General features: G+C 44.9%; 1 protein-coding gene across 1 annotated transcript in view; it reads left to right on the top strand.

Annotated features, from left to right (window-relative positions):
• Positions 1-23,726, top strand: part of LOC135386175 (corticotropin-releasing factor-binding protein-like) — a 161,493-nt gene continuing 137,767 nt past the window's right edge. Inside the window, exon 1 of the mRNA XM_064615942.1 lies at positions 1-201. Within this exon, the coding sequence (XP_064472012.1) occupies positions 112-201 (90 nt within the window). The 5' untranslated portion in view covers positions 1-111. The remainder of the gene's footprint in view (positions 202-23,726) is intronic.

The raw sequence follows: 23,726 nt of genomic DNA, 5'->3' as shown, positions 1-23,726 counted from the left end.
AGGGCGGAAGTATCGTCCGTTGGGAGCAGAAGTGGTGGCTGGGTTGTTTCGGTTTGGAGCGTAGCGCGCAGACGGTCGTCTCAGAGTCTGCGACCCGGAGGTCCACCGAACATGATCGACGCCGGGGGAGCTATGAGGCTTATGCGCGTGATAGCGTTCTTCTGCTCCCTTTCTTGCTCGTTCTCCATCCCTGCGGGAAGGGTGAGTCTCTTTTCAATCGCCTCTATGCCTAGCATCCGCGAACACGGTACGTTAGCGCAGGAGAAAAAAAAGTTTCGAAAGTTTGCAAGAAAGTTTCTTAGAGGAGTCCTACCAAGGGTCCTGGTGTTGGAACGAAATATTCGGGTCCGGCGATGTGCTGGTGACAAGCACATTGATGCATAGGTGTGTGTGCAAGTACAATGAATTTGGATGGGCTTGGGGAAAATGCTTGAGATGCTCGTAAAGTGACGAAGATTCGCGGAACAGTTTCATGGTTTATCGTACCGTCCAGTACGCCAAACCGGCGTTTCGGTAACTTATGATGCCTTCCTTTCGCACTTGCACGAAGGCAGCATCTGGATGTTTATTTATTTATTTCATTTATCTATTTGGACCGTTACAAGGGGGAAAAGAAGGCAATACACAGGTGATATTAACAATGCTTCAACGCTCGCCCCTAATTAGATTGAACATACACGTCACAATAATAACACTGCATGGAAACATCAACTAGTGCATTAGTGAAAACATCTACACCCTCTGTCACGATTAATTGTTCCGTTAAAGGCCTTACATTCGAAATAGCTCGCTCAATGTACCTGGTCGAAAAGGAGAATCACGTTCCTTTTACAAGTTCACATGTATTCGAAAGCGCACGGTTTTCTACGAACGTGCGATTCAAAATTACCTAACATGCACCTCGATGTCTTTCTGCAAGACTTCTTCATCGCATCAACTGTCATACCGCAGTGCAGCACCCCACACAGGGCAACTTCGCGTTGCGATTACTGCCTTGTAAGTCACCTGCACTCGAGCAGATCAACTACACGCGGACTATTTACACGGATTCGTCTCCCAATTCCACAATCAACGAGATGTCCCCCATCTTCCTCGTCACGTTTAATCTCTCCAAAGCGACAGCGCTGGCTTGTTTGCTCAGCAAACCGGTGCTAGCGTACCGGACCTTCACAGTGGCGGTGTCGAGAAAATGTGTGAGTGCGCGGATGGTAGAGTTGATCGTGCTATCGAAAACGGCGCTTTGAGCTGACGACTTGCTGAAATGACGAAGAACTAGCATGACAGACGAACTAGAAAATGCACATCGGAGTAATAGGTGATACTATTTTAGGATAAACTGGAAACAGCATTGAAAAAAACTTTACCTTTACTAAAGGTACTAGCGTTCGCGTGGTGTCTAGCTTCAGTGTCTACTTTTTTTTAGTGCTGTTTGAACTCCGACGACCTGAGTTCTTTCCCTCCGTGCTACTACGTCTACTCGAGATAAATTGGAAACGAAAGCCGAATCGCACGTAATAATTGTAGGTTGCGTATTTTTTACTATAACGCTACCAGCGCAAAGGTTGCACAGATGCAACGACAGATAAGTTACAACAACGCGTCTGCTTTTGCCCTTTTCCCCCCGCCGTACATCATAATAAGGAAAACAAGATGTCCCATACCACTTTTAGATATTGAGTGAACAACACGAATGCAACTCCGCGAACTCGGAACGGACTCGGCACCGACCATGCAAACACTATGCGCAAGATGGACGTGTAGAACAAACCGCGAAGTAAACAACGTATACAGAACGAAACCATTGGTTGCATTGATCGCATCGATTGCAAATGGAAGGAGTAAACTGAAATCAAGATTTACACGTAAAGATGTTAGTAAACGGGTATGCCCAAAAACATGCGCCCAAAATATAAACCCCGAAAACACGCAACCCTACATAATGCTTATAATAATTAGGGTTGCGTGTTTGCGGGGTTTATGTTTTGGGCATGTTTTGGGCATGTGTAGGGCGTGTATTTATTCGTGAAGCCGGAGTTTTTCGGCTTTTATTCGGTGCAACTGAGTTACTACACTATATATACCGGGTGTCTCAGTTAAATCCCCGGGCTAAATGATTCGCGAACCGGTGCACCAACCGAATAACTTTCTTTTTTACAAGTATCTGTCCAAAACCGCCTACAAGATGCGCACCGCGTGAATGAGCGGGAGGCGCTCATTATTTAAATAAAAATTCAAATGAGTTTCGTGAAAAAAGCTAACTTCTAAAGCAGGGCGCCGTCGGCATTAAAATGGGTACTACCCTTTCTGGGACATTCAGTAGATACCTTTTAGAGAAAAATCTGCAACCGAAGCGGGTCATTTGTTGCAGTAATTAATTGGTTTCGGTTTACATATTTTTGTCGCGGCTGGTCGCGGTGAAGCGCAAAAGGACGCTCTTTCACTCCCATGTCCACCAATGAATTACGTCCTTACACAAATGAATTACATCCTTTTGCGATTCGCCGCGATCAGCCGCGACAAAAATACGTAAACCGAAACCAATTAATTTGGTTTGGGACCTTCATTTCGGTATCACCATCGCCTGTCCACGTGAAAATTTCGGAATCCAGATATTCGTTGACATATTAGCCGCGCAGCTTTCGTTCGCCTCCCACCTTATACTCTCTTTGCGTTGCAACAACCAGCTCTCCTTCCGAGTTTCCTTTCCAGCAGTCAGTTTATATGTCATCTGTGTTCCTCTTGTTCCCTCTATGAAGGAGTGGCAACACGATTCACAGAAAAAGAGAAAAGGAAACCCTAAGCGCTGGACGTTTTCCAAGTACACGTGGAAGATGGCCGAAATGATCTCAAGTTACCCTAACGTCGAGCACATTATAACGGAGATTCCAATGTTAAGGTGCTTCTAGGTATAAGGACGGAGTTCACGTGACGAGCACTCAAGTGTGCCACGCCTTTCCTTGTCGAGGGGGCCTGAAACCCGTGATGCGAGGCAATCGCGACACAACAGGGAAAGAGCACTGTCAACCACACATCAGGACATAAACTTTCCTTGCCGCGTTCCCGGTTAGCGGTACCCCCAGAACGGAGTTTTTCGGAAATCCGAATTGCTTTACATTTTACCGAATCATGTTTTCCGTTTTGATGAATCGGAAGAAGCAGAACCCTAAACTTAGGTTAACATTGCGTGGGGTGTTATCTTGGAAATCCGTCATATGGTGAGTCATTGTATTAGCTGTTCATTTTGTGTCGTTTATCCATGTTTTGGTTTCATTGTCAATAACGGGAAAATCTATGACCGAGGTAGATGCGGTAACTGAAACTCAAAGCAGAGTATTTGGCAAACACTCGCGGAAATATGCGGACGATTTGCTTGTTTTCTCAGCCTGATTGGCTTCGAAGGGCTTAATATGCAAAAAAGTGGCTGCGCACTTGCACGAACGTTGAGGCTAATCCTCAGTGCTGTCCTCGGTAGCTTCGGTATATAGTACTCTGTGCACGCGGTACTGTCCTCAGCGATGCAAGTTCATAAGGCAGCTCCAAAGCTACTGAGGTCGCCACACAGGAATCTCATCAACGCTCGTGCAACCACAGAAGGAAAGCGAAACTGTAGTTCGCGAATATACCATTGTTTTCCTTTGTATAAATGTGGTAGCCCAAGTTATAAAATGTTTCTACGGCTTAGTCGTGCGTGTAGGCTTCTTCGATGGACAGTCGGTAAAACGACTTTACAACGTGTCCAACGAAGCTTTAGATGTATCTCAACATTAAGCGAAATGGGCTTATACCTAACTACGCAAAAGTTCTCTAACATGATTTCATGCACGAGAGAGAGGCTGTTTTGAATCAGCCGAAAAATTATTTATAAGAAGCACGAAGATGAAACAGCGCCGATCATATTCGGTGCAAATACAATTAACAATATTTACCGACTTAAACCAACTTTTTTCTACCTGGTTACTGTCGCATCCAAGCGTATCGATCACCAGTTGTAACTCAGATAACGCTTTGCGAACAATTACACAATTATACACAGACCGCTTCTCCGTCTCAGTATGATGCACTTTCTGCATTGTCAACGAAAGTGCGAGATACCTAAAATTGTTATCATCCACACCGCAAGAACGCCTTTCTTGACAGGAACTTCTCAGTATTTACACTGTCTTTACTATGCTTCACCTTCCGACAAGATGGCGTATTTGCAGGCCAGCCGGTGGATGAACTCCATAATGTAAAAACCTGAGTATGGACAAACAGAGCCCCAGACTCAGGCTTGAGAAGGGTTGAGGATTGGGCTAGTTGGTATTGAGACATGTGAGCTGAGAGCGCAAGAAACACGGACGAAGAACAGAGAACCAGACAGGACGGGAGCCCGTCCTGTCTGGTTCTCCGTTCTTCGTTCGTGTTTCTTGCGCGCTCTCAGCTCAGATGACAGACTCAGGCTTTTACATTACGGGGTGCTGCACCTTCCATCCGCGAGAGAAGAATTCGTTGTCTCTCTCTATCTCTTTCTTCTTTGTCTTCCTTGTCCCCGTGAATGGTTGTAGGTGCTTCTTCCACGTTTTTTTTTTCGCCCCAAAGTAATTTTTCTTTAGTAGTTTCTCAGCTCGGAGACCTTCCAGTAGCACAACAGCTACACGAGCCAACTTAAGACGTGTATAGTGAAGCATTTTATGCTGTCAGATACACCGCTTGCGCATACAAGGCACGCTGTAGATCTTTAAGAGCCATCGCCTCGCCTTTGTCACCTGGCTTTTCAAAGGGGCACTTTGCAGCGCATTGTGTACCAGTCAGAATGTCATGTTTCCATACACTACGAACAGCTCCCTTCTTGGAAGCCGGGGTAAACTAAACTGACATTCGTTCTTCAAGAAAAAAAAAAGTTTTGCCCAACACATAGCGTAGCTAACATACGGAACACTGCAACTGCGTCGCTACAATGACGTTTGTATCGTTCGAATATAGGGCATCTCGTGTGAAGTCGGTGTAGAGATAGGAGTTACTTACACCGGTTCGCTTACATTAGGACAACGTTTTTTTCGTGTACAGACGACGAAGAGAAAAAGAGAAATCAGACGACAGTTCTGTCGTCTGCATTAGTAAACGTTGAGTTGTGTGAACTACGTCGTTGCGCGCTTGTTCGTCGTCGGGAAAACCGGTCGGTAAACGCAAGGCTGGGAGCTTTTGAGCGGCATTGCAAAAAGATCCAGGTATAGGATATAGCTTAGTGGATGGTTTGACTCGTCCTTTTCACTTCACGCAAAAAACGAAATCCTAAAACACATTTAAATAACAGAAAATGTGTATGTCAACCGAGTTGGACCATTGCATGGACGAACCCGAACGGCGTTCATGCCTAATGTCAATTGAGATATTTTCTCGTGCATTTTAACGAATACTGGTGATACGACTACAAAAAGACTCAATTGTAGTATATACTCGACGAATAAGTTAATGTGTCACGTACACTGTGCACGTGTGTCGTCACTTGAAAGGTATTGCTTAATTACATGTCAGGGGAAATTCATGCACATAAAGCCGCTTGTCATACACTCAGCACAGACGACGAGAGAGTGGCCGTACAAGTACATACGCAAGATTAATTTCATTCCAACGTGTTTATACGTGAATGACGCTTCCTTGTGTTCGGAGGTCGTCCGTCCTGTGGCACAGAAGTCTTGTAGGATTTCTTTTCAGGAAATAATCGAAGTTATAACTGCGTGATCACCATGTTGTTGCACACGTCACGACAAACGTTTACGGAATATTCCGGAGTGGCGTATATCGTCATCGGAACGACACACTTGCAACAAACGGGAACGGATATACTTACAGACAGGTGACTGGGTATTCCATGCACCTCTCGGTAAATGTGTCCACTCCAGTTCGCTTCTACACTCTAAGAAGAAGAAAAAAATAGTACTTTTACTCCTTTTGGGGACTAAATGCATTGCCACAAAAAATAGTCCTTTTCGGGAGTAAACTCACAGGAGTAACTGAATGTCACGGAGTGGAGACTGCATTTCACGCGCTGTTGTAAGAGTCCCAGGTATACATAATGCGTGTGCATGCATGAAAATACTCAGAAGCAATCCGGCAACCGTGATATATCGAGTGATATAAAATCTTGCGCCATACATAGGGCACAATTTGCGAAGCAAGTTTCGCTAACTATTTCTTACTCTGTGTGGCTGGAAAATTGCTACGTTAGCTGAGTTATGCAGCCTTATGCCATGAAATTGACCAAGGGCGCATATTTACGTAGACTGTTGCATTCGGCAGACGTACCATTCGCGAAGTTCAGTGACAATTTGCAGTCCCGCGGAGTAAATGTCGGGACTAAATGTCGGGTTAGGAAACTAAAATGGGGAGTAATTCCAGTCTAGGGGAGTAGAAGCTGCAATTACTCCCCGTTTTACTCCTTTTTTTTTCTTAGAGTGTAGGGTGTTGCTCCTATATCCAGAAATATGCCGCCCAGGTGTTCAGTAAACTTTTGTCGGGATCTGTAGGTTCTTCCATTCCACGTTTTCAATGTTTGACTGAAAGGGTGAATTAACGCAATAAATGCAAAAAATAATTTAGAGCGGCATAAATCATAACGATATACCTTCTTAGTATTTCATAGCAGCACTGACAAGTTCCGTTAAAGCTCGGCGATTAGCACAAGACGCAAAGAAGTTGAATTTGGAAGCGCGTAGCGTTCGAAATTCGCAACTTGTTGAGTATTTATTAGACGGTAGGTACTGCCTCGAGATGATCTTCTGACATGTAGGAAAAATACGTTGAATGCCCTTAGCATTACGGCTGAAGAGCAGCTGTCTCTGAAGTACATGAAACACGATATGCAAACGATAACAAGTTGTGCAACGGGATAGAAATACGGCCGGGCATAATAGCGGAACCCTTGCCGGTGTTTATGCGGAGATGGAGACTTTATGTAATGCAGGCATGCTGTAATGATTGACAGAAATTCCCCAGCCGACGCGCAACTGTATGGCACGAGCGTAGCCATTGCAGAGGTGGAAGACTTGGCTTTGCATCATATGTTAAAACATACGTCCCGAGAGAGGCTTTCTTCGTCTCATAATGATGGGAAGGTAATCTGCCTTAGAAAGAGGGATTATTAAACGTAAAGAAAATGATCGAGATAAATAGAAAACGAAAAAATAAACAGAAAAAAAAAGCGTATTATTAGAAAAATGATCGGCTCCATGGCAGATTAACCTTCAAGGCTATTCGGCAAGAATGCCATGAGAAGAAATTTGTTATGCCAGAACAATTAGAAATAAAAGAAATAAACTAATAAAGAAATTAGATCCCTCTAATTTTCGTTTCGGAAACTGCGTCCGCTGAGTCTTTCCGTCGGGAATAAAGATGCGTGCCGTATGCCATAAATGCTGCTGTTGTTGAAGCTTGCTAATCTGTGCTTTCCTGTGACTGCTTCAACTGAACTGCTTTCTGTACACAAACATTCAGGGACTCCTCACTATTCCGGGAATCCTCACTATTCAAAACGTTGACGTGTTATGTGGCGTGTCTTTTTTCTTTTTTACAAAGGTTTATCAATTAGTGTGCGAGCAAGATATTAAACCTCTGTCGCGTGGAGTGTAGCAAACGCCAAGGCTCTATATAATATATACAAACAGACAAACACAACACCTAGAGCCCCCGTCCGATAAGACAACTATGTTGATTCGTGGCAATCGTAATCAATCGGGAAAGTGGGCAAAGCCCATTACCTACAGGCTATAACACATGTCACTTAACAGAGCACTTGAAATCGAAGAGGATCGTGCAGTACGTGCCTGCCTCAGTGACAATAAAATTAAACAAAGCAAAGCAAAAAGACAGATTTTCGATGTCTGGCTCTTTCTTTCTTTTTTTTTACCAATCAAAATCAAGCTAAAAAGGTCTTAGATCGTGAAAACAGCGTTAAATAGCGTTTTTAGAGTGATTGGCGACGTCTGAGCGGCGTTCTTCAAGCCAAAAAGGATGCTCAGGAATTCTAATACGCCAACTAATGTTGTGACGGGTGTTTTGGGGATATCTTCGGGTGCTATGAGCATTTGATATGCAATGATCAACTGACGCTACAGGGATCACGCTCGCTGATTGGTCCAGAGAAATGTTGTCTGCTACTCCGCTGTCGTCTTCTACTCGGCTGTTCGGGGTTCTGAAAAAGCATTGCTCCTGGCTCGGTCATGCTTCGGCGGCTCTTTCTATCCCCATTGAGCATGATAAATGGAAAACGTGCAGCAAGCTGCTCAATGCCCCTTTAAACCTTCGTGATGCTTGTGTGGGGTAAGAGACGAAAACGACCAACCTTGTCCACACGGATTTGCCAGTAGTTGTCCTGTATAGTGGCGAGCCTCACGGTCTGTTTTTAGATGTGTGCCATGTTTTCTTCGGTAACGAAGAGAGTCCGCCACTATCTGAATTTCCAGCAGAAATACTTTTCCCTCCGTCAGTTTCAAATATACCCGTAACGTATCGCTGTCCCGCAACTCGAAAAACTTAGCGTTGGCCAGTGCAAACTCTGACGGACGCGCATTCGTGTCAAGTACACACATACGTCTGGGACCGTTTATATCACATGGCCACGACTTCGTGCTCTCTTACCAGTTCGTCTGCGGCCAACGTACGCACTATTCGTGGCCGCCACATTGCGACTGGTACACTAACAACGCTCGCATCCCGATTTTTTTTTTTTAATGTCTGCTTTTTGATATGCTGCTGCGCCGACTGCGCCAACCAATGACGCGCCGAATAAAATGCCTGGAACTACGTCGCTGCTTTGACAAGAGTTTCCTCATACAGCCATCGCTATAAAAAGCAGCGGACACGATAGAGACGCTACTGGTAGCGGCGCTATATACAACACTACATCTAGCCTGCTCAACTGGCTTAAAAGGCTGGCTTTTTCTTTCTTTCAATCAATCAGTACAGCGGGCCGTCCAAAAAAAGTTCAGATTAAGACGTCTGATGAAAGTGTGTGTGTCATTTTACCGAGTGGCGCTAAAGCTTTTGATGTGTGCAATTTGTTTCCCAGGAAAAAAAAAAAAAAACTCACATAAACATGGGTCCGCGCCTTCACCTCTAACTCGCGACTCCGGGTATTACGAGGAGGAGAAGGTATGGTGTCACGTCACCGACGACATTATAAGGAGAACTCGTTCTGGTCTCGCCGGTCAGTGGGGGTGAGCTCCTTGTCCCTTTGCCACCATAAACCAGTTTTGCCAGTTCTCCCAGAGAATTGGGGATAGAAGGAGCGGCCGAATCATTACCTAGCGAGGAGAAAGGCTTTTTCAGAACCCCGAACAGCCGAGTAGCAGATGATAGAGGAGTAGCAGAAAACATTTCGATAGAGCAATCAGCGAGCGTTCTCCTTATAGCGTCAGCGCGAGGTTCCAGGCAGATCACAGGCTGGTGCTGCTCTTCACCGCCGTTGCGCACGGTCGCTTTTTGCGGCGTACTTTTAATTCAACTTCTGCGATAATTATGACTATGTGGTGTGAATTACTTCGCATGGTGCATCTTACTGGCCGACTTAACAGTTTTATAGGAAGAAAACTCTGTGTTAAAAATAACTTCTGCGCTACTTTAACGCTTCTCTCTCCCTCCTTAGCAGATACATTGAATCCCAGTATCGTCAGCTTCAGGGAATTGTTGCGGGTAATTTCAAAACCCAGAATAATGGTCCCGCGCGGGACCACACAGGCAATCTCTTTCGTTCAACTACCGCGGCTAAACGTCCTGTTGGGATTGAATTGGAGGGACTACTAACAATCCGTCAGGTTCACCAGGAAGCATTAAATACAGAATATTATGTATGCATTTGTCTTTTATGATTCTCGTCTTTTTATTCTTCAACGCAACGATAGCGGCAAAATGCGCGACACAGTAGAGGCAGTACGCGCAACCTTGCATGAATGTAAACTTCGCATGAGCTAATACATTATTCTTGTTCTCGACGTTTTAGCTGACTGAAGCTCTAAACGAATCGTCGTGCGACAGCAAGAGCTGCGTTCATTTCCGCGGCCAGCAAGCGAAAGTGGGTAAACTACTGACCCTCTACTGTCCACGCCAGCAGAGGGCGATGCGGCCAGACACAGAGCAAAGACATGCATTTTCTATGAATATTCATGACAAAGGGGGCAGGCGTAATTTGTAATACCACCGCAACCGGAATGAGGTATCCACGGCTAACTTCTGCCCTCATGCATGCAGAGAGTGTGCCGTCCAAACGAACGTCTTTAGAGGAGGACATTGAAAGAAGCCGGCCCATAAATACCAAGGCGACGCGCGTCGTTGAATATTTCGTTAGGCGGTTCTTTTTCCCAATTTTGTCACGGGGAGCAGCATGGTAGCGAGCGCGCTATCTCGCATTCGTATGAGCCCTATTCCCGTACTGTTATTGATGTCCTCCTATTCTTCGTGCGGAAAGAATTTTAATAATACAGGTTACAATACGACGCTGTGTAGTATAGGGTCAAAACGAGTGCCTTCCTGGAAGTCCACTTATAAACGGGAGTGGCAATAACCGGCATACCAGGAATATCCGGAATACTGGAAATACCTCCGTACCTATTTAAAGGCAAGCTATATGGCAATTCCTGCTCAACAAGAAAATATAATCCTGACAAGGTGGAACGATATCTTCACTATAATCGTTCTTTCGAAACCGAACTTAGTAACAGTAAATATAGGAATGTGCATTACTAATCACAGCGATAAAACTATTTAACTGATCTACCACACGGTTGTTTTAACGTTTATAATGAATGCTTTAGGATTCGCCTCGGAAAAAAATGTAGGCGCAAGACACCATTTAATGAAATTAACCATTTTAATTAAGCGTATACAGGGTGTCTCAGAAAGCGTGTCGTTGAATTTTAATTAAAAAAATCTACGCCACATAAAATCATGCGGTGAACGGCATTCGTTCTTACTAGATTTTTGCCACCACCTGATGTGCATGTCATGTTACCTAAGTTTAACTATGTAAAATTTTGCGTACTGAACTCGGAAATTTGCCAAGTAAATGTAACTTTTTTACCCCACCAATGTGAAGAGCGTGCCGAACTTACTCAAATTAATGGGCTGACTGGGCTCAAAAAGTCATCGCGCGTATATACTCAAGTGCCCCGAGAAGCATGATGTTCGGCTATTTTTCCCGATAGGATAGATCCTGAACATCACTGCCAATTATCATGAATATGAGTAAATTCGGTAAGCTCTTCATGTTGGTGGGGTACAAAACTGACCTTAACTTGGCAAATTTCTGAGTTCACTTCGCAAAAATTTGCATAATTAAACTTAGGTTACATGACATGCACATGAGGAGGTGGCAAAAACCTAGTAAGAGCAAACGCCGTTGACCGCATGATTCTAGGTGGCGTAGTTTTTTAATTAGAATTCAATTACACGTTTTCTGAGACACCCTGTATCAGCAACCCTACTTTTTCCGTAATCTTTTGGGCGTAATCGTTCGGGCGTTTCATTCGCAATCATTCGTAATCGGTTAGGCTTACTCGTTAACTATTAACCCATAACATGCAGGTACGAAATCGGGTGGCTCGTTTATTTTTCACAAAAGTTGTTCTTTCACAAACTTTCATTTTAAAGTGATAGGTCACCGTACTGTTTGTACTTCATTTAAACTGTTCACAGAGTGTAAACTTGCATTAGTCTCTCGTGTAGAGAGTGGGGAATTCAAATCAGTTGCAGAGCACTAAGTGCGATCGACGTATAGGAGCTGCTATTTGAATAACTCCATCAAGCGTTATTTGAACATGTCGCTCGATTTTATGCGAAAGTGCGGCGCTCCCGAGCGTGAAGGAATTTTATTCGCACGTCTGTACCACTGCACGAGCGCACGTGTCGGTAAAAAGGATGAATAAATATGCATATTTAGAGTGGCTTTTTATCGCACTGTGTTAGAGTCTATTTTAACAAGATCAGTATTCGATGTTATGCATTAGCGGCACCAGAGGAGATTTTCCTCTCCTCGCGGTCATTACAGAAGAACTTTGCTTCATACCGTTAGCAAGCCTCAGTACTCTTCCCCTTGGGGGATGTTATCAAGTGAGATAAGGGTGCTTGAAGAGGGACTCACAATTAAAATTCGACCAGTCTGCTTTGTAAGATTGCATTTACAATGATGACGGGTGGATCCGTCTGAGAAACGAGAAGTTATTATTGCAACGCATGATTTAAACGGCGACAGCACGACGCTTTCTCTCTGCTGCCATACTCGTGACGTCACCGAAATAGCGACGACTGCGGAGACATCTCCCTATGATTCCGCATTGAGTAGTGATTGTACAGCTCTCATTAGAGTTAACTTGAACGTCATCCCGGCCTGCGGTCCCCGCGAGTGCTTAGCAAAAAGGGTGTTTGGGTCATCTCGTTCCAGTTAGAGGGGTGACCATCATTATGAAGGCGTCGTTTTCTGCTAGGCGCTGCCAGGGTAGCTCTTTCCGCTTCGCAGGCTGGAGCGGCGTTGACGCTAACTCTGACGCGAGCTGTACTTTCAGAGACAAACACCAATAGGAGCGGTTCGTTATTCCCTTCACATATTGAACACTACCGGTGCATTTATTTCATATTTGACAAAGTGCGCACAGATGGATCGGTGGACGAAAAGCAGCATAGCGCAGCGAGCGGCTTCAATCCGCCAGATGAAAGTGACGAATGTAGGGGTTTCAAGAGTCCCTGGCGACGACAGCAAAGCTAAACGCAGTACTTTAAGACGCGATGAACGCCCCTGTAGAGACGTTAATAGTGTTGTAACATTTAATTGCCTAGCTATAGACTGCTACACATCCCAGGAGATACCTGTAACACAAGTTACTGCTCCGATCCCAAAGGTAATCCCACTGTGCTTTAAAGAAACGAATGAAAACGCCCCTCCGAGGTGGATACGTTCCACCACTGCACACAAAAAAATGAGACTGCAGACAGACTCAGAAAATGTCATGCCTCCACGTAAAGACAACGACAGAGAAATTAAACTAACGCATCCGCTTCGGCCCATTTCCCCCGAGCGTACATCATAAAGAAAACAAGATGTCCCATACCACTCTTTGACACTGTGTGAACAACACGAATGCTACTTCGCGAACTAGGAACCGGGATCAGCGCCCAACAGGCAAACAATACGCAAAATGGATGTGTGGAACAAACCTAGAAGGAAACAACTTATACAGAACCAAAAACCATCGAGCTCCTCATTCGGCCTCACTTACAGTAGGACAAAAAGGCAAAGAAAAACCCTCCACAAGAGGAAAAGAAAAAGGAAAAACTACCTTTGCAATCCACTAAGCTCATGGGGAGAAAGTCGTTCCGCAACGACAAACTTGTTTCGCTTTCTCGGAGATGACGGTATACCATCGCAGATCACTTCTGGGAATACCCCTGTCGGAAAGCCAACAGAAGTATCAAGAAAAAGGGGACGCCCTACCGCTTCCACGAACCCCGTGTCATGTTATCACATGCTTCATTTTCATGTTCTTCATAGCAGTCGGTTGCGCAAGTGGCGACATTACCAACTGCGGCAAGCAACGACAATACCAACCGCCACGCGGAGCAATACGACGTAGAGCAGGTCCCCCAAACTCACCTCGGAAAAGCGTGCAACGAAGAAGGCCGCCACTAGATACCCCACTGTTGCCGTTCCGGATCATTTCAGCGCGCTAAGTTTAGCGGCAAAATGTGTTTGTTGTTTCTGCGAATGAATCTAGTCTTTATATGTCCAAATAAAACGCGTATAACAACTTTCTTTGTCGTGTTTCACTTTTTGGTCCCGTTTTTAAACGTGTTGAGCGATCGGAAGGATCTAGTGCACGGCTGCGTGCATCACATAGCGTACCTGTCGTACCAGGCGCCGCAGGCGCTGCAGTCGTCAATTTCTCCTTCGGTGACTTGGCCTGGCTTGGATTGTGCTTCAACTGGATCTTTAGCGCGCTACAATCCACGCAAGCCAACGTCTGGAACCAATGGGGTATCTAAGGGCGGCCTCCGGCATTGCACGCATCGGGATAGGAACAAATACATGGGAAAATGGCGACCTTGGGGGACCTGACGTAGAGTATCAATAAGCTAAAGTACAGGTTGGGACAAAAGTGTACGTAACACGCGAGCGGCGTAATTTTTCTGCGGTGCGACACCCTAGCGACTGGCGGAAGCGGGTGAGATCACTGTTTCGGAGGGGTGAAAGGGTGCGCTGCTAGCGACACACAGCGGTAGCTTCTACTTCCCAGAGACACCAAGCGACACCGGAACTACTACTGTGTGTCGCTAACAACGCACGCTTCCACCCTTCCGAAGCAGTGAACTCACCCGCATCCGCCGGCCGCTAGGGTGTTTTCACCGAAGAAACAGTACGCCGCTCGCCTCGCGTGTTCTGTAAACTTTTGTCCCAACCTGTACATGGAAAGGTAAAAGATCCAGCGGATCGGTAAGGGAATGTTAAGCGAAGTGCCTCACGATGAGATCCGCCGATGTTTCGAACACAGACTGTTCGCTTTTTGCGCACCGTCCTCATGATTGCCACGGCATTTAAAAAGTTGCGGATGATTTGTAAAAGAGATCTTGGGTATTATACAGGTCAACAGCTTCCGTGGAATGGGAAAATTCAACTATATAATTTTACAGGGGTTATACAACTAGGCTGTTAACCTCAGTTGTCAAAGCCTAGTTGGAATTATCCCATCCACGGATGCTGTTGATCCCCGTAAGCCGTTGAGCACGTCAGCCATAACGCTTACCATGCTAATGGTGAAGACGGTGCCCAGAAGAAGAACAGTTGCTGTTCGCAATATCGGCGGCTTTCGTCCGAAGGCTTTTCCCTTAACATATGCAGAGTAGAGGTGTTTGTGCCGTGTAATTTTGTCCCATCCAGAACGTGTCCTAGGAGGAGAGATGTGTACTTTTGAGATGACTCTAGCACAATGGTAGGTGAAAACTTTTGAGATGATTCTCTAGCACAATGGTAGGTGAAAACTTTTGAGATGATTCTCTAGCACAATGGTAGGTGAAAACTTTTGAGGTGACTCTCTAGCACAATGGCAGGTGAAAACTTTTGAGATGATTCTCTAGCAGAATGGTAGGTGAAAACTCTTGAGATGATTCTCTAGCACAATGGTAGGTGAAAACTTTTGAGATGATTCTCTAGCACAATGGTAGGTGAAAACTTTTGAGATGACTCTCAAGCACAATGGCAGGTGAAAACTTTTGAGATGATTCTCTAGCAGAATGGTAGGTGAAAACTCTTGAGATGATTCTCTAGCAGAATGGTAGGTGAAAACCTTTGAGATGTTGAGATGATTCTCTAGCACAATGGCAGGTGAAAACTTTTGAGATTATTCTCTAGCACAATGGTAGGTGAAAACTTTTGAGATGATTCTCTAGCACAATGGTAGGTGAAAACTTTTGAGATTATTCTCTAGCACAATGGCAGGTGAAAACTTTTGAGATTATTCTCTAGCACAATGGTAGGTGAAAACTTTTGAGATGATTCTCTAGCACAATGGTACGTGAAAACTTTTGCGATGATTCTCTAGCACAATGGTACGTGAAAACTTTTGCGATGATTCTCTAGCACAATGGTAGGTGAAAACGCCGCATTCTGTTCTGTGAGTCAAATTAAAACCGAAAGGACTTCCGCAACAGTACAAACATATGTGACAACGTGTGGTGCACTGCAACTACCGACGACACACTCGTGAACACGCCGGAACATTCAAACTCAAGCTCAAACTCAACACGCCGGAAATTCGGTATCAAATACAGAGAGCGGTCTTCTCTTGTGAGGCATTCGATGTCGCTCACGAATGAACATCGTAATTTAAACATTCAGACGTTCTTTACCGCCGAAGAATAGGGGCACTATAGAAGGACGGCGTAAAATTGGGTTGGCGTGCTCGCCTGAGTGAATTGGTACAGGGGGCATAGGAACAGAATGGGTATTTCATAATGCAGAAGGAGCTTCATTTCCTGTTAAAAGGAGGAGAGGGAGGAGGGGTGCTCGACGAACAATCCCGTTCGAGAGGGGCCTTTTTTTGTTTTTGTTTAAATCTTGGGTTCCCCCCGGTTGGGGGCGTTGCTAGATCCTGGCAAGTAAAGTACCTCAATACTAACCCCCTTTGCATAGGGTGAAGACAGGTGCGTCCTCTGCTACGACTTTACGCCATATTAACTCCCACGCACAGCACGCGATACGCTCACAAAAGTGCAGCGATATGCTTGGCGACACACTGCCTTTTAGAGTCGAGTAAGTTCGTAGCAAAGGAGGTTTGAAAAAGTTGGCGAAATCGGTACACAGCATTCATGCAAGGTAAGCGTGGGAGTCAATATGGCGGCTTGGCGGTATTCGCTTCTACAAAGGGTGACTCCACCCTACACAGAGGGAGCTAGTATTCAGGCACCCTACTGGCAAGCGTTTTGCTTCCATTTCTCGTTTAAATTTTGTTAGACACATTATCACACAGAAAAATAATAGTTCTTCAAGAGTTCTTCATGCAAGAACCTTTCTCTGAACCTTTCCTATCTTCGAGAACGGAAGAATGGCTAAGGATCTCCTGGCATCCTACTTTTGAAGAATCTTTTAAAGGTGAAAAACACGGACAGGCCGAAGAACTTTAAAAAGTTCTTTCTCGAACGGTTATTTTTCTGTGTAACACAAGTCAGTCCTCCTTCCACTACTCTCACCCTCGATAATGGCGAGCAGCGAGACAAGGTCCCCGACCGCAAGATATCTGTATCGGCGAGAAAGATCTGTAATCTCTATATCTGCAATGTCTGTATGAGCGACCACTGTAGCGTCGGCCATGATCATAGTTGTTTAACGACGTAGAGTCACGAATGACTACTACCAACTCTCGCCACTAGAGCGCGACGCTTTCCTGCACAGGGGCAGACAGATGCTGTGGGAACGGGTGCGCCTCGCACCTTCCCATGAACGGAAGCGCGCCTAGTGTTTTCTACGATAATACTGCATTATATTCGTGAAGAGTGAGGAAGGCGGCAAAGACGGCGAAGGCGCGCCTCTCGCAATGACACTTTTTTTTTTGTGTGTGTGTGTGTGTGCAATGGATTCCTAACGCAGGATCGCGTCGGAATAGGACTTTTTGCCTTGGTAAAAATCAGGAGACAATTCCACCCATCATCAGCGTGATTCCTTCAAAAGCTGTAGAACTGTTTGATAACCCATTTAATCCTCATAACACCACCCAGTTGCATATCACAATAAATGAACAGCGGTAAATAAATGAAAGTTGGTGGCGTTTCTCCACCAGCTGGCCATCAACGTCGGTGCTGCACACAAAACACGCCGACTTAAAAGAGCAATGAGGTGACATTTAACACTGCTCGAAATCCTTCCTCGTCTGTCAAGCTGTCTACAAGGAGTCTCAATGCAAAATATTTTCGCTATGCGGTGCGTTATACTCCTGCAATCGAATTTACAAAAAAAAAAAAAAAAACAATCGGAGAAAGCAGCCATGGACGGCCGACACGGTGCTCTCGTGACGTGGTGAAGGCTCCGTGCCTTGTTTCTTTGTTTTTTCTTCGCGGTTCACGCGCTGGTTATACATGCTTGAGCTGTGCCGCTCTACGTCATCGGTCACGTGAGGGGAATAGCATACGTCACGACGTCCTCTCATTCTGCGATGCGCTCTTTCCACGAGAAAAAGGATTTTTTCAAAGGTGTGCGGAACAGAGCCCTCGTGCTCGCTTTGTAGGTCACCTACGCTCATCGTTCATCCGCAGGAACTCATTTTATTCGTTGACGAACACTCTGCACCGAAAAACGAAAACATTAGGGAGTCACCTCGGTGTTCACAAATGGGACGCCGATTACGTGCATATTGACGTCATGATTCACAGCGTCTTTGAGGCGAAGTGTATAATGGGTAAACTTCAGCTCGACTCTCTGAATCTTCCTGTGCCGAACTTCAAAGAACAGTACAGTCTGTTCTGTAACAAACGTTGCAATACTTTACGCGCGATGTTCACGACCACCGGATTATGAAAATGCCGTGCGACGTCATCTTAACGACCTTCCCATGACCTAAGCGGGAAACGACTGCACTATATTCTCGGCGTTTACCACTACGCTAAATGACAGTGGTCTTCCTGCGTCCGACAAAAGAGACTACCCCTCTTAACTCCCAAATCTCAAAAGGGCTATAAAGATGACACGGACGAGCACAGCGTGACAAATAGCGCTGGACATTGCTTTTTTTTTTCTTTTCAAGATAGCGCAAGTGCAGCGAGAAGCCTAAGTGACATATTATTGTCTGCAAAATGCCTGCATAGGCGTGTGCATGAGAATGGCTTAATGGCCAGTTGTAATGATGACGGCAATGCGAGCGTTCATGACTTTCATCCTATGCTTGCTATTCGACTACTGTTTTTCGTTCAAACTGGGATTAAAGGTGTTGTGACAGTTGGTTTCCAGCTTTCCCAGATAAATACGAAAAACTATTCTATCACCCGACATCATCCCATATTCGAGTTTTCAGGTCCATGGCGTAAGCAGGTACGGAGAAAAACGGCCCCCGAAGACGCGACATCGGTGACGTCACACAGGAGCAGCGAGGGAAGACGCGCGTCTCCCAAGCCAAATGGGGGAGAAGGGTTCGTGAGGTCACACCGTGGGTCGTCGTTTTAGGGCTGCGCCTATTTTCCGAACCGATCTAGCGAGAGAAAAAAATTCTTTTTTCCACGGTGTTCTCATAATGAGTACGATGCATATCTATTATGCTTCAACACATCAGAGAAAGTGTTGCAACACCTTTAAGGAAACTGATATACAACAAGAAGCAACTATAAAGCATACGCGCTGAAGTAATCTTTTAAATCATTCAGTGCTTTCACACATCAAGCGTCAGGGAACAGCTGTTTCTACGTTGAATCTAAAATGGAACTACCGTTCCCATTTCTTTCTTTCTACTTCTATCCTGTTTTACGAAGTGTAAAAATTGCTTTTCAGAAGTACCTGAATTACAATTCCAACTTACGTAATAGTAATAGTTATAATAATAATAATAAAGAAGTAATTCTTTTATTAATTCAATGCAAGCGCGGCTGTGAGTGGCGTACAGGAGTGGAGAGAGGACAGCAGGAAGTAGTGGGGGACAGGGGCGCTAGTGTGCGTCCTGGGCAGGCTTCATGGAGGACTGTTCCGGCTCAACCGGTGCCGGGATTCCAACCCGCGTCACCCCCCAAGTCTCGGCGTGGAAGGCGATCACAAACCACTACGCCTCGCGAGCTGGTCAAAGAAGCAACCGCGTTACAGTTACAAAAACAAAATCATAATTGTAACTTAATTACAAAAAGGAAGGCATTGCGACTTGCAGAGAGTTAGTTCACTGCAAAAATTTGGCCGCCTCTCTGGACAGTTTTACCGAACGCGTTCGAATGCGGTGACTTTATAGAACTTATCTTTTTTAATTTCCGTGCTAGCGCCGCGGAGCAACTGGGGCTATGAGCGATATACAGACGTGGACAGATGGAGAGAGGACAGCAGGAAGGAGTGGGGGACAGGTGCGCTTGCTATACAACAACAACAACAACATAGATGAATGGATGATGATGATGATGTGGGATGGCGGTTGCTATATAGAGCCATTGTTGGATGTACATTTTTGGTCACGTAGTCACTGTCACATATGGTCAATCTTCCGATCCTGATTCTTCTTCGTTTCTCTCATCTTCATCGCTTCTTCTTCATTTCTCTCCACAACTGTTATCTGATGGACAGCGGTCGACGTTGGCGGGCCTGTTGACATTTAACTTCGACGACCAACTTTATTATTCTTCTCCGAGTAAATATGTGGCGTGCGCCCTACTGACGTCTTCTGGGCTATTCGGACTGCACTTAGGATGGCGACACTTCCGGCATATGCGATATGCGAAACCTCATCTACGTACTGTTCAAACGTGTCCTTAACGTGCTTGCGTTACGTTCACGGTAATCACGTCTTTCACGAATGAGTAAGAGAGCACGGACATCGTGACAATTATTCCCAATTTAAAATCAAGCTGAAGCCCAAATTGCGTGCAAAGTAATTAAAAAAGTAATCCCATACGCATTACAAAATGCCTGCAACAACCATTAACGTATACAGTTACTATAACATAATATCGAATGATCCTGGAACTGATTGATTGCAGTATAACGAGGTTACTCTTAATTACTTTAAAGGTCCGAACACAACCTACATCGCACCACTAGTCACATCGCATTAATAGGTAATAAGAGAGCAGCAAAACGGCAATGACGCTCGAAATTTACACTAGCAAAACGAAATAAATTAGTAAAATTTATCACCTAGAAATGTGACACGCTTGCATGACACAGTTTTGTATCGAAGGCCTGGGACAGCCAGGGACAAAACTTATGACATAAACTTATGTACCAACCGTTAAAAATTCGTAAATGTGCAAGGTTTCAGGAAAGGTGCTCCATCATAAGAAACCAGAATTAGAATGCACGGCACTGTAGGACATGCTTTGTACACATGGTACTATCGCAGTATAAATTGGGACACAGAACATGAATACCTCAGTTTTTTTTTCAACGATTTGGTCGAAAATTGTCAACGTACTCATTATATGTTGTCCATATCAAGTGTTCGCTATTTTTTTTATAATATTATTACTGTATTGCCCACAGGTGAATATGTGCAAAGCGCTTTTGGGGATTACATCGCAAACTCAGCTCGTCTGCGGATCTCGTCGTACGTACATGACGCGAGTTAGTTCTCTGTGGCCAGAGAGAACGTTATGTCATTCGTATCTCTCACATAATTCCAATAACAACGATTAGATTATCTTTTTTTATGTGTATACTCTTGAGACCAAGTAATTTTATCATCAGCGTGGACAGCGTGGTAGCAGCAGGTTCTAAAATAATGTGCGCATATGGTTATTTATATGGTTATAACACGCAATGTGTCACGCATATAACACGCAATGCGTCGCCTTTAACAATGGAGTGCAACACTAACGCGTGACGCTGCAGAACGCGCAAATATTCTGAAAACAACTAAACGCGAAATACTGAAAAACTCAAGAGGATGATCCTTGTTTGTAATACTAATAACGAAAGATTAGCTTCTACGGTACGTAAATCTCACTGAGGCCTCGTCCAAACGACTTCGGTTGTCAAGCCTATAGTTTCCACTCCAAATATTTATCGACCGAGATTACCTATTGGGGTGAGCGTGACGTCAGACGGTTTCCAATTTAATTCGAGATGCGCGTGTCGCGGTGCTACTAATCAAGTTTGGTTCCTGACCTTTAAAGGTTAGTAGTGCATTTGCATGTGAGCTTGCACACCTACACTCGGTTATAGTTACTGCGGGAATTGCAATGACATGGAAAAATATTGAAGCTACAAGATAATAAAGAAATTGATATCTGCTGATTTAACACTGGGAACATATTCGAGACATCCCTAAAGTCATGTCATTAAGCAGTTCCCCGACGTTGGGATAGCGCGTCGTATACCTCAGCGATGAAACAGTCTCAGGTCGTCCTTAAATTTTCTAGCAGTCTTTCCAGACAGACGTCTAAATAGTTCCAACCAAAGTCGACCCGGGGCGCACACTAAGTCGCCTGTTTCCTGATATCCTTTCTCTGTCCATTCACGTTGATCCTAACTTAGGAGATTGCTCTCACTATTGCTGCCAAAAATTCGAAAAAAAAAGGAAGTAGATTTACACGTAAGGTGAGTCAGCCGAACTATTGCTATCAGTAAAGGCTGATGTGGCATTTGCAATTTCTTATGAATAGAGCGTGGATTTTTTTTCGCGACATGCAACAACAACAGCAACAACAACAATAGATTATGACGACGAGATGGGGTGTTCCACCACGGTGGTGCGGTACCCTGCCCCATTGCACGTGGAACGTTAAATGACGATGATGAAGGAAGGACGAAAATACGAGAAAGAATTAAAGCGTCTGGAGCAATGCAGTGGACGACAGGGAGTCCATGAACAGGTGAAGAACCCGACGATGGAGCACAAGATCTTCATAGGGGCCAATGAGAGCTGCTAAATTGAGCGGCCTCTTGCTGATACGGGCAAGCTCATCACACAGTAACTGACTTTGCGGGCAGTAGAGCGCACATTTCATAATAATGGAGGACTTGGTTTCGTATTTGGACGACGAAAAAACACTTTTGGTCATGGTTTGGGACCGATTAGAAGGATTATATGGTGCATATAAATGCATGCTTTGCACATTATGGCATATTCAGCATGAAAATGCATACATAGCGCGTATTTTGTCATATTTCCAAATGGCCATGTGGGAGAGATTTCTTCTTCTCTCTCCCCCCCTCCCGCGGAATACTACCCACAAATGTTCGAGATATTTTCTTACAGCGGCGCTCAACGCTTGCGCCTTCGCATGGCGTCGGAGTGCCGTGTATGGCGGGCGGGCCGTACCACCACGATCCGTTACGAAGAGGGGCGCCGTTCGCATTTCAGTCTGCACTGTGGATGGTGCAGTGCCGAAAGCAAAGCCTTCAGCTGCATGATCTATATATCTGTGGCGCACGCCTTCTCTGTCGTGTGCTCCTGAACGAAGGCGGCTTTAGTTTTGGTGTGATCCCTAACAAAAAGCTCAAATTCTGTCAAATATTCATTACATGCACTGCTTTCATACCGAGAACGATAAAAAACATTGCATATATTCACACTTCTTACCGCATTTTCAGAAGATAGTTGCACCGTCAGCTTGCACGCATATTTCGGGAGTTTTTTAGTGCGTATTTACCGCGCTCTACTTATGACTCCTTTGTAGTTGAGACTATAATGCTTAAACCCTCAATACTGCAATCTAACAAGACTCGTTATTTCTTGACTTTGACGACGTACCTACAACTTATTCCATGAAGGAGAAGTTTCTTCGAACGAGACATTTCGATTTCGTTCCGGCTCATCAGAAAGCCACGTGAAAAAATAAAATAAAACATAAAAATCGTTGTACGCAGTGTATCGTTTTCGAAGGAAAGTTGGAAATGGAGAATGTGTTGCACAGTATCAACCCAACAACAACCTATCTACAACAGAAAAAAAAGAAAAAATCATTTTTAAGGACCGCGCAGTAATTTCAACTCTCGGGAGGGTGCCCTTGTACGGTAGATTTGTGAACATAAATTTCTTCAAACGGCAGCAACCATTCCTTGTTTCAGTGTGTATGATTTTGACACATGCGTGCCTCCCCGTCAATAGCAGAGCTCTTTCTGTCTCGCCTCGAGACTGTACCGCGTACTCAACACGAATAAGATAAAAAAGGAAGTTGCCTCTCGGGAAACGAAGTATGTCGTGAGGATTTCAGTGACTGACGCAATGACACGAGTGACGATAGAGACCATTATAGGGGAACTTGGTTTCACAGCAGGATATTTTGGGACGTATTAAATGTGTTTTTTTTAAAGCAAGTATTATCGAAAAGTGAATTCAAATGCCTATTTATACTTCGGGACAAGTTAACATGTACAGGTCAACTCCGCCCACAAATCTAAAACCATCTTTGGTTGGCTTAAGCGGGCGCATGTCGCCTCCGAGTTGCAACGTAGTGCGCCTGCGTGCTCCAAGCTATTGCTTGTAAGCTTGTTGCTCGTGCACAAGGATATGACGCACGTGCGGTGGAAGCATGGTAGCAGGTATAATCTAACATTTTGGAATTACTCTATTGTAGCACTTAATGCT

Source organism: Ornithodoros turicata, chromosome 2 (genome assembly GCF_037126465.1).
Source record: "Ornithodoros turicata isolate Travis chromosome 2, ASM3712646v1, whole genome shotgun sequence".
Classification (NCBI taxonomy): Eukaryota; Metazoa; Arthropoda; class Arachnida; order Ixodida; family Argasidae; genus Ornithodoros; species Ornithodoros turicata.
This window is presented reverse-complemented; position numbering and strand designations above follow the sequence as displayed.